Source organism: Dermacentor albipictus, chromosome 7, assembly GCF_038994185.2.
Source record: "Dermacentor albipictus isolate Rhodes 1998 colony chromosome 7, USDA_Dalb.pri_finalv2, whole genome shotgun sequence".
NCBI lineage: Eukaryota > Metazoa > Arthropoda > Arachnida > Ixodida > Ixodidae > Dermacentor > Dermacentor albipictus.
Window position 1 is genome coordinate 101,615,643 of NC_091827.1, and position 15,590 is coordinate 101,631,232.

Consider the following 15,590-nt stretch of genomic DNA (forward strand, 5'->3'; position numbering starts at 1 on the left):
ACTCGGTGCGCGCAAGCAAGAACGGATGATCTGGCCAAGAAATTGCAGTAGCGTCAGAAACTGCTCGATCACCTATGGATGCGATGGAGTAAAGAGTACCTCCTCGATCTCATCGAGTTCACTACATCGCTACCCATCGGGTGCCAGCAGTGGCCTAAATGTGGGTGACGTACTTCTCATCGAACAGCCCAACATTTCAAGATATATTTGGTCTCTCGAGCGCGTAGTAGAACTTTTTCCTGGTCAAGACGGCGCAGTGCGGGCCTTATTGCACTTATTGAGCTACAGAAACATGAACTGAGAATTTTTCACGAGGGCCTCCAGTTTTCTGATGAACAATGTTGCTCGAACATTTGCGAAGTTAGTTGATATTTGATCCCCAATTACCAATTAGACAGAGTAGACCAAAATAGTCTGTCTTGCTCCAAGCGACGCCAAACATTACCTTGCTCCTGTGCAACTACGTGGCAGAAGTAACGTGGGCACATGTAACGTGGGTCACACCATATATAAGAATGCTCACAGCATGGCATTCATGCATGACATAAATGGTATGGCATAAATGACATCACATGAGTGTTATGACATGTATAACATGACATGAATGACATGATGCCTTCGTGATGGTTTCTTTACCCGTGTATATATAAGAATAGTGTGTGTAGGTATATAACACAACATATTATTGCAAGCATGTGTAGCATTTCCTCCTGCTCTTTCTTGGACGTGAGTTGGCTGCCCGACTTGGCTGCCCGACAGGGGCGCCACTACAACCACTTGGCAAACCTGTTTTACTTTAGAATAAAGGCAGTCGACTCTCCATTCTCAAGGTGTGAAAACGTGCATTCCTTGCCTCTGTTAACTGAGTTCCCAACGCATACATGCATGCCATAACTTGATTTATATCATGTGAATGCCATGGTGTCGTCGAGGTCGTTTCTTTAACTGGGTATATGTCAGAATGTTTTGATTGGATATACAGTGTGTCCCAACTATCCTGCACCATGCTTTAAGAATATCCAAATGCAATGTAGCTGGACAGAATCAAGATAATGCTGTTTGCCGTCGCTTGGAGGTACTGAGATTATTTTTTTCATTCCGGCTAATTACATAATCATTCTTATATGTTTAGTCAACTTCTCAAATATTGTAATTAGATAAAGAGTAGTACATTAGTGAGAAAACTGTAGAGCAACATTAAAAGCTTCCGATACAGCTTCCTCTTGCTCGATACGTGAAACGTAAAAGTGTTTTTATGCGGACGAAAGAAGCCTCCGAACACGCATAATAGTGCCGTACAACAGGCCGCTCGAGGCACTTTGCATCTATTCGTGGTCTACTTTCATGCTCGGAAAAACACTTTTATGTAGCACGTATCGAGCAACAGGCAGCTGTATCAGGAATTTTTCATGATGCTCTACAATTGTCTCATTGACGTGTTTAATGTGAATCTAATATTTGAGAAGTTGATGCAATAGTGAAGTCTACCCACGTAATTAGGCGGAATGAAAAAAACCTGTCTGAGTATCTCAGTGACTCGAAACGTTACCTTCGCTCCGTCCAGCTACGTGGCGTTCGGTTATTTTTTAATCTTGGTGCATGATCGTTGGGATACCCTGTATAACATACCAGGTTATAACATACATGCATGCCATAATACGATTGACTGACATGACGTGAATTACATGCATGCATGACCTGACGTTAATGACATGGAGTGACATTCAGAAAAAGCACGGGTAATGCTGGAGATAGAAATTGAAGACGATGAGCAAAACATGAACGAAATGAAAACAGGAGCCAACGTTTCGACAAATCGACTTCTCTATTTCAAGGCCGACGACAATTGCATAAGGTGGCATGATATTCATGTCATGATATGAATGTCAGAAACCAAATATACGCGTAGACAACACCTTAATGGCTTGAATGACATGACATGCTTTTTGTTAATTCCATATATATCAAATACGCAGGCCGTGGCATGGATACACGACATAAATGACAGATATGCCATGACATGCATGTCGTGACATAATTGGCATGAATGTTAAGACAAGCATGTTGTGGCATGTCATGAATGTCAAGCCATGACATGATATCCATGAATGGTGGGGCACATATGCATGGCGACATTAAAAGAATGACATCCATTCTAACCTGCATCCACCACGTGACACTATTACCATCACATCAAAATAGGCCGACTCAGTGGACCGACTTGACCGCTAACTTGGGCCGCTCGGCATATGCTCGCGATCCTAATGCCGTCACGGTCATCGTATCGTCGTGATTCCAGGTTCGTCATCTGACTCTCGCCTCTGATTTTCGCGTGCTGCCTGCGCTCGAGCAAGGTGACACCTCTAAGGTTATCCCGGAATCCCGCTGACATGTCGTTGTTACTGTTCAAACAGCAATATAAAAATACATTTCCCGTGAGCATTGACTTCTAACGCCGCAGAGCAACACGCCGCCTTCTCATTCCTCCCGACGCTCGCACCGCACCTTCACGACCCTTCTCCAGGCGGCATAAGCACATACGGAGGTACGCTCTGTCGTGCTGCACATGACCGTCCGCGTTTGAAGAATCCCAAACAGTGATCCATAGCCAGTTACTTGCAAAACGTTTCGCATAACATGGATTCCCCTCAGTGCGTGGAATCTGCACATGTTTAATGGAATGGCAGTCTTAGGGTACTTCACGCACTTTCCGCAGGCCAAGTATCTATATTTGTACTTGTGTATATGTGTCTGTACCTACTTGTGCATGTTCGTACCTAACCGTTTTTCCCGCCTGCCTCGGTCGCTGGGTAGTCCGTGGTCGAATGGTTAAAGCATCGGACTGTTTTATTGATGTAACAGTGATCGAAACAAGCCATCGGACCAACTTGGGTCACTGAGTATGTGCCAATACTTGCTCCTCTTCGGCAAAGATCTTTCACACCAACATGGATCACTGAAGATGCGGGACTGAGTATGAACCGCTGTTCGAAGAAGCAATTTGACGCCGACTCGGAGCACTCAATATGTGCCACTGGGTATGCTCTGGTCTTCGGTGAACCTATTTGATGCCAACTTGGGAGTCAAATGATACCAACGCCAACTAAGTATGCGCCACTGGGATTGTGTCACTCTACAATGAAGAAAAAGATGCCTTGAATTTCTTTAATTCTGAGTGAAATCGAACCCAAGTCACAAGGGCTCCTCAAGGACAGCAACCCCACGTATTAGGAGTCACCGCAAATGCTCTGGATATGCGTCGCTTTTCAATGAACCTCAGGCCAACTTGCGCCACTGAGTATGTGCCACTGTGAATGCGGCAAGCGAGGGAATAACGCCCAGCGTTCGCAGGCACGGGGGCACTTCCTTTCTCGTGTGGTTCAAAATATATATTTAAGGTTACTAGGTCAACAGTTCTTATTCCTTATTTCTGCCACAGATGCTCAGCCGTGTCCGATGGCGGAGCTGAGTCCGTCTTTAGATGTTGCTCGTATAGCTAGTGGCGTGGTGGAAGCAACTAACTTGAATTTTTCTCGCACAAATCAGCACTGCACATCATCAAGGACGCATACAAAAATCGACCTGACCTTTTTGTAGATTTTCTGTGGTCTTTCTAGCACTCCTGTCACTTTCTTGACGACTTGACCTCCCTGTATACCCGAGTGGGTCGGTTTACTGCGCACATCCTATAACCTTGCTGTAGAGCTTCTGAAGCCCAACTATACAGACATTGTGCACGCTTCGCTTAGTTGCCCTATATTCTATATAGACTACATCCTGTATACTTTGAGGATGTGCATGCATGCGTGTATTCTACACATTTTGCGTCGCCGCATAATAACGGCTACAGCAGCCACTTGTCGAGCAGGGTCCGTGCTAGTCGAACATGGATGCCCTGACCACAGACTAGCCATTCCATTCCTAGGCACACCATTCGATGCTATAAAGGTGTGCTTCATGGTTTGAATTCGAAATTGCACTGGAACCATGTTTTTCGCATGTCATGTTCATGCATGTCATGTTCATGCATGTCATGTCATGTCAGACACGCATGTTCATGCGTGTCTCACCATAACGACAGTCGGTTGATTCTGTTGCCGGAGTTGTCTGTCATATCGTGAAGTGAAGGCTGCTGCAAGCCACTATGAAACATTCCATCGCTTTGAATGGCTTACATCTCTTTGTAACTGCGAAACTTTTATTTCAGATGATTGTTGTTCACGTATGCGCGAAGTATACAAAAAAAAATGGCTGTGGCTTAGGTAAGGTTAAGCCCAGGATGCGAAGCATACTAGCCTTTATTTTAGTTGTTGAACCACTGTTTAGCCTGGTGAACTGCTGTTGCTTGGCTATATTTGGTTCGGCTAGACGAAGAAACAACTCATGCATTACTTCTTCGCCTTCAAGAGTGGAACGCGACAGCGTTCCCGTCGACCCGCCAAGGGGTGTAAGACAATGGGCTACAGGGCAGCGACTACGCGCCCCGCATTGGACGCGGTGAGCGTCGAGCAAAGCAGCGTTCGGCGCGGCAACGAAATGTGCGCCTGAGCAAGAGACGCACGCCTTAGAAACAGCGCGTTTCTAAGGCAACACCGCATTCACTAGAGGCGCTTTTGTACCGCTTTGAAGCGTTGTACTCGTGGCTCAGTGGTAGCGTCTCCGTCCCACACTCCGGAGACCCTGGTTCGATTCCCACCCAGCCCGTCTTGCAAGAGTTGAGCCAAAGCCACTTCTCCTCTGTCGTGACGTCACGGTGTCACGCGATTTCATGGTCACCGCCGCGCCTGAGGAGCTGGGTTGAGCCCTCGTAATATGCTTCGCATAATATGACGCCGCAGCCGTCTTAATTCCCGTGAACATTACTTTTCAGGGTGCCTGTTCCAGAGAAAACGAAAGTAGTAGCAAACTAAATCAAGCAGCGTATACGGCTAGCTCTTCTTTTCATGTAATATCACACTGCCATATTCCATGAAAACAACTCATAAAGAAAGTACGATGAAAGCTTTGCAGGCAGTATCCATCTTACATACGGATTTATAATGTTGACAGCAAATACCCAGATTGTTGTTCTGTGCGAAATGGAGTGCCTGCAATGACTAATTAAGGAGCAAACCTTTATATTTTGATCGAAACGTCATAAAAAATTTTACATTCTAAATTCGCAGGCGTTCTTCTTACATAAAATTTAGGGACAGACATGGCGAACCGCTGAATTGCAAGAGCAGCAGACCCTTTCAACTCTACGCTGTTTCGAAAAATCTAACTGAAACTTCAGCATAACCGCAGAAAGGACTCGAAACATCGCTCAGAAGGTATGGCAGACGTTCAATACTCCGCGCACGCATGAAGCGAACCAGCGCACCGCCACAGCCGAAGGAACCACAGAATCTAATACAATTACTAGAGGGAACTGTTGCGTTAGTATCTATGGGACCTGCAAGCAGGGCAGTTCAGCTAGCATGGGAATGATTATTAGTACATGGATGTGCCTAAACGTCGTCCATCTGGCTTTAAGTAGCTTCGTGAGCTCACAAAGCGATCATTTTTAGGAAAGTACTGCGTTCTAAGCAATTAAATAAACATTGCTAAAATCGTCCGAGGGCAATATTCGAACACAGGGCTTCTAGCACAGACGCCCGATATTGAAACCAAAACGCTACGGATCAACGCGTGAACAAGCGGAACCACTGTAATTAGGAGTGATTATGCGTACTTGCAGAGTCTTATTACACTCTGCATTAAAAGATATAAAGTATTTAATTTACGCCAATTTATGCTGATATATGGAGTGATAAATGAAGCCACAACAACGTCTGCAGCCTCAAGCACGAAAATCAGGCAAATCCATGTACTGCCTATCATTCCCATGGTGACTGAACATGGATGGATGGATGGATGTTATGAGCGTCCCCTTTGGAACGGGGCGGTGGGTTGCGCCACCAAGCTCTTGATACTATACTGCCTAATATTCTACCTAGGTCGCATATTCTACCTAACATCGCATATTCTACCTAACATCGCAATATTCTACCTAACAATCGCAGCGCCAAAGCTCCCTCTAATAATTATTGTAGGAACCTTTATGGCGCAAACATGACCGAGCGACGTTGTCACCGTGGCGTCACTCGTGAGAGGGCACCATTTGATCTTCTTACCGCTAATAGGAGAAACCGACTAAGCTCTTTTTAATGAAAAATTCGAAATTCTCGGGCACAGCGGCATACTTAGGCCGAATACATTGAAACGTTGGCGAACTCATGGGTAGATTTCAGGCAGTGAGAAACTTGTCCCCTACCCCTTCTGAACGGTGCGAGAACAGCGTTAACGCCTTCACTTTTTTTTATGCACGCGTTGTTACATCTGCGGAGGCTTTTTACAGTGCGTACCCTAATCATATATCGTAACACGAGCAGAAAATGACTAATCAAAATTAGGGGGAATCAGAAGCATAATTACGTAAATGTGTGGCGCGTGATTTCTCTGTAGCCGTTTTCTGATCATCAAGGAGTCACAACGGTATGTTTTTCAGCCTGAATTAAGTCATCTCGACACCGCTCGCGATTGAGTTTACGCTGATAGTACGTGAAGAGTATGTTATATGCATAGGCCTATACGTTTTACAGAAAGTCTTTAGAGGACCTTGCTTGCCTACTCTCAAAAATGTTTGTGCTAGAAAACAGTGTACGGCAATTTTGAGCCCCTTTGCGGTTCCCTTCTCGTTTTTATTACCTTCTGTTTCTGTAAATTCACCACAACAGCGAATTAATTCCTTTTCTCCGTAATTTTACAGAAAATGTACGTTAGAGAGTTCATCCGCAAAGGAAGTAACTGAATCTATCTATATGTTCTACACAGTATGCTGATCTGTTTATACGTGCTTGAAAACAGTTGAACGCTGGATTATTTGGTATTTTGACATGAGAACCATCTTGAAATACAGCGCATCGGAACGGCACAACAAAGAGGAAGACGAACACATGCGCAATGCGCCTGTGTTCATCTTCCTTTCTGTTGTGTCATCCCGTTGCGCTGTATTTCAACATAGATCTCATGTTTAAATGTGACCTGTTAAAACCGCATCCAAGCATTTTCACTCTTTCGTACTGCTTGAAATCTTCAGCTACGAGAGGAATAAAAGTTACTTCCTTTACGGATAAACTTTTTTAACAATTATAGGATCACCACCACCACGTTTCTGCCATGTTACACAGCGCGGCCCCACATGCCCCGGCTGGTAAGTCAGAATCCCCCTCTTCACTTACCGTAAAATTCTCTTTAAGGGAACTGTCAGTATTCTAAATAAGCTAGCTGGCCCAATCCAAAAGTAGTTGCAAGGGTAATAGATGCTACCGTAATAAATGCAGGCGTAATAAATAGGTGCTGGATGCTGGCTACTCGTTTATGCTGTGCTGCCGATTATACAACATGGGCCTTTCGCCTTTTGTCACACGGTGACTACCCGGATTGACAACTTCGGTGACTGGGTATGTGAACATTCTTGGTGAATCCCCCACAAAGTGTATGAAAATGCCGGCTACACCAAAGCAAGGAAGTCGGCAACAGAAGCATCCGAGTGTGGAGAAAGAAGTTAAACGAATACAAATGGCCTGTTCTAGGCACTACATTGCGTGGGCAGCGCTCAGCCACGAAGGGGAGAAGACTTCCGTAAACCTCTTTTTTGGCAACAAAATCCTTGAAGGCTTCACTTATATCCAATTGTCACATATTCATGAGATTAACCTATTTTTATTCCTGCGGTTCATTCATTCGTAAACTATGGCCGGCGCCCTTTAGCAAGACGATGCGACAGCTGCATTACTCCCGAAGAGACCATCTGAAGGCTGCTTCAGGCCACCATGACGAGTAAGACAGCGTGCCCGTAAGTCATATGGCCACACTGTAGGCAGTTGTGGGAAGCAGACTTGCGTAAATTGTATTTCGTTACTCACTGAGTGTCCTAGCAAAGCCGAAGTCACAAAGCTTGACAACGCCCTCCTTGGTGAGCAAGATGTTCTCCGGCTTGACGTCCCTGTGAATGCACTGTGGAAAAAACGTGGTCACAGGAAAGGAAAAGTGTCAGAGCTGCCATCAGCAACAATCATGTATCGCGATAGATTCCATGGACTTCATGGTACCAGAGGTTGACGCTTGTACCGCAGCTTTACCTATCATTGTCTCCTTGACCAATCACTAGCAATTAATGGCTTCACGCTACCAAGTATTAATGGGATCTCGGCGAAACTAAATTGGCATCACAAGCCACTGTAACAAATGTAGCGAAGGTTGAACTCGGAATTCGGAATTAAAGGGAAGCTGAAAGGTTTTCCAGAAAAAATGAGTGAACATCTGTACATAATGCTTTTTAACCCTCCGAATTCGAATATCGTATCGAAATTGAGCGAAAGAAAGCGCAAATATATTTTATTTCGACGAAAAGTGCAGCAGCGGACACGCCCAGCTCGCGCGTCTTGTTTCCGCCTGTGATTGGTCGGGCGCCTCGTGACGTCAACTCTAGTAACCGACCGCTGCCGCTACACATGAAGCGCGGTGCCAGGTAGTTTGGTGCTGTTTTTCTGAGACGGTAATGGAAAATTTAGAGAGACTGCGTTTTTCTGAGGAGTTCGCCGTTACTCCCTACATGTACAACCCAATTGCGAAGAGCCGGCCTCTCGAAGAAGCAAACGATGCTGGTACGAGCAGTGCTTTCGACGCGAACGAAAGGGAAGTCTTGGGATCTCCTCGTGTTGGAAATGCTCTTTGGTGAGTATGTTTTCTGCAAAGCGATCTAGTGATCTCGCCGATGTTTCGTCGATCTAGTGAGCTTGTTTCCGGTCAAACAACTGTAGTGTTGTGTTCCTGCATGCCTCCTCGTGGAACGCAAGCGGGGATGCGATCGTCGGCATTTGTGCGCTGTCCAAAGCTGTCGGCAATCAACAAAGACGGTTTAAACGCGTGAAAAGCTTCCCGGTTTATGCAGTACGAGTAGTGACCTTCATCTGTTGACTACCCCGTTGACTACCACTCACGTTGACTACCACGCACGTTGACTACCACTCTACATACACGCAGACGCACCAACAAAGAAATGCAGGGTCGATCGAAGCAGATTACGATGGCACGAACGCAGAAACAAGCACGGTCAGGCACGGTCGCGGAGGCTGCAAAGGAACGAAACACTAGTGTTGACGTCACGACACCGCGGCTTCCGTTCTCCGCTCGCATCGTCAGCGTCAGCAGCAGCGCGCGGCATTCGACGGGGGGCGGAGCTACAGCGCAAATTTACCCCACGATTACGTCGCTCCTAATTGAGAAAAAAAAAAACCAAATTTTACCTACATGGTAAAATAAGGTTCCCGCATCCGTATATGAGCGCCTTATTGAATTCGACGGACTCTTCAGCTTCCCTTTAACAAAGGAGTTTCCATATTATTTTCTGCGTTATGTAAATATAGTGGCGCAAAGGTATTGTATAACAAGAAATTTCGTACTAAACGCACATACAGTTCTGGTATTCTGCAAGGAGTGTTCATATTCCTCAAGATAATATTAAAAGGAGTGAATTTTACAACGTGGCAGCACATAATAACCAGTAACATTGAATGACCCATATGCCTTACTTTCAACAAATAATGTGTGGCTACTGCGCAATGAGCACGTGTTATAATTTATTGCATATGTCGCTCCTGTAGTGAATCGCTTTTTGTCCAAAGCTCTCTTACCCAACAATATTTCCCACCATGCAAACAGTCCAAAGACTGCCTCAAAGGCACGGCAGAACTCAAGGTGCTTGTGCCACTTGTAGTGCGCCTACAAATTTTTACCAAACACATTCTCGCCCCATTATTCTGATGCGTCATTAAATATAGTTCTTGTATGTTTGCATAATTGTTATCGCATGCCCGACAAATGTTTCAGAAAAGGTATATTTTCATTCTATAGTAAACTGCCGTCAGGTGGAAGATTAACATTGCTACCGCTCTCAACATCAGTATAACCAGCACGTATGCTCTGTCCTTTTTTTCACTGAGAATAATGGCTGGTATATACACCTGCCATAATTCTTATAAACTTGGCTGCCACCAGTAATTCGAACGAAGTTTAGTTGAACAATTTTTCGTATATCGGCGCTGCGTTGCGGCTTCACTGCCCCTTGAGCTCTAGTGTTGCAGTTGCATTGAGCGTGATTGGGGCATCTGTATTCTCGCAAGTATGATGCGATCCCACGTCCGTGTTTGATGAGAACACTTAATTCAAAGTGTCCGTCAGCGGTTCCGAAGAAGGTACACGGAAGCACGTACGTTATGCAAGTGGCAGAAGTTGATAGCTTGTAGTGTCTGGAACACCATCCTCTTCGTGAGCATGTCTGGAACGCTGCGGAAAGTATTTACTCAGGCGCACGTCACTGAATCTTCAAAAATAAATTCTTCAATATGCGCAAATACATTCGCTACATTCCTTCATAAAAGTGCAAGAAAACCTCATTAGGACTCCAAGTCGGGCTAGATAGATTTAATTCATAGAGTTGAACACAGAAATTAGCGCACATATGGAGGGCAGATATGAGAACACGACAAAAAGAATTTCTAAGACAGCGCTCGTTTCGTGCCTTGTTTTTCTGTGTCGTTCGGTAGTGTGCTGATTTGTTGTGTCCGAAAAATTTCAAATTAATAATATGTGTGATGACTGAATTAAAACAAGCATTCGAAGTCAAGGAACTCGAAGGACCCAAGCGCATTATGTGTCGAAAATAAGATAATCCTGGGCGACGTGCAATGGCATCCGACATGTATAAATAAAATCAAGTTCTGCTGTTTTACCTACCAAAGCCAGTTTATGATCATGAAGCACACCAAAGTATGGAATAATTTTGACTATCTGGCATCCCATAACCTGCACCTAAATCTAAGCACGCAGACATTTTTGCATTCCGGCCCCATCGAAATGCAGCCGCCGTGGCAGGGAGCGAATCCGCGACCTCAACCTCAGCAGCGACACGCCATAGCAACTGTTGCAGCGGGTATCGTCCCACGTGTCGAGCACATTTCCGCAACGCAGGTGCACCTAACACCGCGCTCAGCTACCGATCTCCCTTCAACCCCTTTGCATGCATGAGCTACTCGATGCCAAGCACGCAGTCAGTATGCCCTAAAAGCATGCGATAATTGTCTTCTACCATGTTTTTACTCTCTGACTTGGCTTCTTGATGCATTCACTCAGGCTTCGCTAGCGTAAGCCAAAGTGCTGAAACCAGTTTTAATTCGCCCTACACGAATAATAAAATCTCTAGAAAATAAACAGTCATTGACGAAGGCTACGCAGTACGTTAAGCGAATTTTTATCACGGTCGTCCACGTGGGGTAAAGGGAAAAATTGAATCTGGGGCCTGTATGACATAACGATTTCATTCCAGTGAGATTCCTTTCCACGCTTCGTCAATGGCCTGAGCGGTGATCCACCCACCTTATCACTACGATGACAAGGTCGCGAACAGGGAGTGATAAAACAGGAAAAGGATTGACGGGAAGGAATTCTTACATTATACCGGTTCTGAATGCCAACTTACAAGAGATGCAGCAATCGACATGAGGAAGATGTAAAGGCTCCGCCTAGTTTGTAGAGACACGTATAGGAAGCCCATCACAACGCCGTAAACCACTTCGCCTGGAGAAGGCCTACCCTAGCACACACAGGCTAGTATCGAATTAGTGCAGGGAAGCGAAGACGCGTGTTTGCGGTTTGTAGCCGAAGCTCTCAGCTTCAAACAAACAGACTGTACCAAGTTGTGCCACCTGGACTACTATAATCTAAAGTCCACTTTCACCGCATTCTTTCTCTTGATTACAATACACCATAAGCGTCGAGCTGATCCCTGCAACAATATGGCTAGAGCGCTGATCTGACGACCGCCGAAGCATAAAACGGAATAGCACTGGAATAGAATCGGTACACAATAGCAAGCCTAGATGCTAAACAATTTTCTTCTCAAGTTCGTAATGTATGGGCTCCTTCTCAAGAACATATTTTGGTTGCGCAAAGCATCAGCTTCCTCGCATGTAGTGTTGCCCATGTGGCCTCCTAAATACGTGCACAGACTCATGCACATTCAGAGTCCACGTGGCACTGAAAACCATGAAACAATATCAGAGCATTATTGTTATGCGCTATAGCTCAGTGGTTAGGGAGTTCGCCTCCTATACTGCACATTGCCGCAGCGACAGAAGCTTATCTCTTTTGCCTTTCATAGTTCCAAGTTCATAGAATATAGAGTATGAAATTTAGAATGAATACAATATTCTGAATAAACACAAAAGCACGAACGCGAAAGTAGAAACTGCAGCCCTTACGAAGTAACAGGCTAGAGCAATGCAAATGAGGCTGGGGGCAAAACGCGCCATATTGAATTGATCGCTCCCTATCTTCTAACTGTTTCATCTAAGTGGCATTATATATTGCCTACAGGTGTATCTACACGCCTGCATTACTTTATTAGAAAACTATCACGGTTACGCCATGCGCATTCGAGGTAAAAAAAGTTCTAAATAAGTGCAGGTTATTTAGAGGCACCCCAAAAAAGGAACAAATCATCTCACCTAATTTTTCGAGCGAGTATATTACAGTTACAGTACTGTTCTCAATCAACAAGAGCTTTTTAATTTTTTCCCATCCCTAGGTACACATTCATGAAGTATTTGCTCGGTCTGTCCTAATACTCCCTGAGCTTAAATTAGTTGAGTAGTACCCTAAGGCTCTAAAACGCGCCAAGGAGTTCTTCCAGAGGCTTTGGAGCCCTAATATCATTGTTATGGAGTTAACTGCTTGTCGATGATCGATACTATTTCTATCCACTTGTCTAGAACTTAAAGGGCGTACAGGGGACAGACATCCGGTGCTGTTTACGCTGAAAGTAGCATGCAAAGAACATACGAAGCCCCTATGAGTTGACGCGCTTTATAACAAATATGACAAAAGTTTTTTGTAGGCCGCTGAGGCGCTAGGAAGAACTCGTTGAGCATAACGAGGGTAATATAAGCTTCCATGAGCCATCTCTAGTGCAAAGAATAATACGGCTGAAGCAAAGAATGCAAAAGTTGGCATAATTTTCACGTGGCGTCCTTGCATGGTCACTTGGTTGGAAAAGCCTTCTAGGAGCTATGAACTCTCGCTTACTCACACAAGTACGAACCGTATAAGGCTAACAAAACCAAGCATGAAGCACCAATTAAGTGCGCACGTATGTGTAGAAAAAGTGTTCAGCCAGCCACGTCACTCGCACCACAGGACACTGGCAAAGCTAGGTATGCAGGTTGTGGAGGCACTGTATGAATACTGTGCAGAAGCCGCAGCGAATGTACGCATGAAGCCTGCGTGGGGGCCCACATGGGCCTCATTTTCAAGCCATTTTCATTTTCAAGGCAGGCCCACTCTCCCTGCCTGATTTTTCTCCACGGCTGAGACAAAATAAATCAGCTCTGACTTTTTCAAAATGTATTTTTATTTAATACTTATAACTATTGCAGAGGCATGCTTTTTTTCTCACAATGAAGGCAAGAAACTACGAAAGATTATGATTGAATTTTTTCACCGTCACCAATATACACAAGAAATCAAAATTCATTTGCAAATTTCGATATTTTTTTGCCCCAGATTATTATAGCTGCTAATAAGCGAACGGTTACAAGTTTTGCATAATGTACCGTAACAGAGCGCTATACCCATACAGGTTTCATGCAGTCCGATACTTTATAGCGACGTTGATGGGTATTTCTTGCGATGATTAATTCTTTGTTGTTGCTGTTCTCGTCTTCGTTGTTGTTTTGCTGTTATCTTCACTATGTGGGCAGGGTGAAGTTGAAGACGAGGAGGTGGTTTAACAATGGCATGACGGCGTGACAAAATCCCCCATAGTGAGTATGCGCCACTGTCTGGGACACAAGACAAGACAAGACAATAAGCCGCACTCACGGTCGGATGAAGCTAATTTATTTTCGCGCTTTCAACTGCTTTCGCGATAAGCAAATGTGCAAACTCACCCTTTTGGATGCTTGTCCAGGAAGTCTAGCACGGTGTGATCGCAGTATTCGAAAACCAAGTGAAGCTTCCGCTTCCGCCGGAACACCTCGATCAAGTTCACAAGATTCGGGTGCTTCAGTTGCTGCAGGGTAAGGTCAAGAATACACGCTTCAGGCAAAGCACTGATATCGTCCGTGACCAGGAGAAAGTTGAGCATAGTAAGCCTCCTGTGAATACGGCTATAATAGATTTTTTGTTTTTATTTTGTTAGAAAAATAACATATAAGATTGTTCTATTAATTAAGGTTCATTGAACCATCCTATAGCAAATTGTTTATTTGAAACTACGTGTCAAAATATTTAGCCTTCTCTTCGTAATCTTTTGAAGGCACTAAAGCTGCATTGCACTTCGCTCTGCTCGCTCGTCTTACTTACAGGACACTTTTTTTTTAAGTTAGAGAAGTAACAAAGTTTAGTTCTGATATATTTCCGCTGATTTAGAGACAACTGGCTGTTACTGAAGGCGGTATCCACCACAAATATAATTAGCGAATGTACATAATTAGATTCCCTTTGATCTGCTGTCAACTTGCCGAGAAAAACCGAAGGCCAATCAATCAGACGACAATATATTACATTAAAATTATATCTATAATCTTACAATCGTCATCATGTGATTTCTTTCGTATGCCTATATAAGCAATACCGCTCACAAAGGCTTCGGCAGTCGCTCTATTTATATGAAATAATCTTAAAACATACCAATAATTTCAGATAGAACGTTGTTTCTGAAACTATGTAATCTCACACATTACGTGACACAATTCTCACGTGGTGTTCTGTCAGCAGCGATACAAGTCAGCATTTTTAGAGCTATTTCTTTTTTTCGTTTTGTTTTGCTTACACTGAAAACATTACCGTAGGTGTAATGCAAGGACCAAAAGCGTTTGCAGAAAATGATGACGCTGCGTCAAACAAGAACTTTATCAACGTCTTTATTGCGAATGTGAGTAGGTGGCTGGTCGCAGTGAAGTGAAAAAATTCACTTTTTTCAAAGTGCAATACCTCCTCTGCTCGCAATAAGTGAAAATCAGGTAGCGGAAAGGTATGCCTGGTGGACATGAAGTGAGGACGTTTGACCTTCTTTCCTAGAAATGTTTCACTAAGAAGGTGCACTTGGCATCATGCGACATAATCAGCAGTTTCACGTTTGAGCCACGCACCGCACTGTCATCTCGCAAGTTCTCTGGACTCAAGTTAAGCCTACTAGTGATTTTAAAGATTTCTCCATGAAACCTTTGCTGCACTAGCCACAATGAGTCATTGCCTGCTTCTTTAAGCAGTAAGTAATAAAATCGTGTACCACATATATTAGCCTTGATCCATATGACAATCATTTAAATTATTGTTCCTGTAATGTATCCACCGACTATGTCAAGATCTCCCAGTAGTTGCAGCCCCATCAAGCAGCACAAAACAACCCATCAACGAGCATTAAAACTACTAATAACTTGGATCACTGTTTACAGCCCTATATAGAGCACTGAAACTGATTGCTGCTTCCGGGTCGCAGCACAGTT

General features: G+C 44.3%; 1 protein-coding gene across 7 annotated transcripts in view; it reads right to left on the reverse strand.

Annotated features, from left to right (window-relative positions):
• LOC135917208 (cyclin-dependent kinase-like 4) overlaps window positions 1-15,590 on the reverse strand; it is a 145,600-nt gene that overhangs the window by 33,193 nt on the left and 96,817 nt on the right. For all 7 annotated transcript variants that reach the window (XM_070522553.1, XM_065450731.2, XM_065450729.2 and 4 more), the window contains 3 exons: window positions 14,031-14,152; window positions 10,299-10,371; window positions 7,950-8,040 (listed from right to left, as the gene is read on the reverse strand). In XM_070522553.1, coding sequence (XP_070378654.1) covers window positions 7,950-8,040; window positions 10,299-10,371; window positions 14,031-14,152 — 286 coding nt within the window. The remainder of the gene's footprint in view (window positions 1-7,949; window positions 8,041-10,298; window positions 10,372-14,030; window positions 14,153-15,590) is intronic.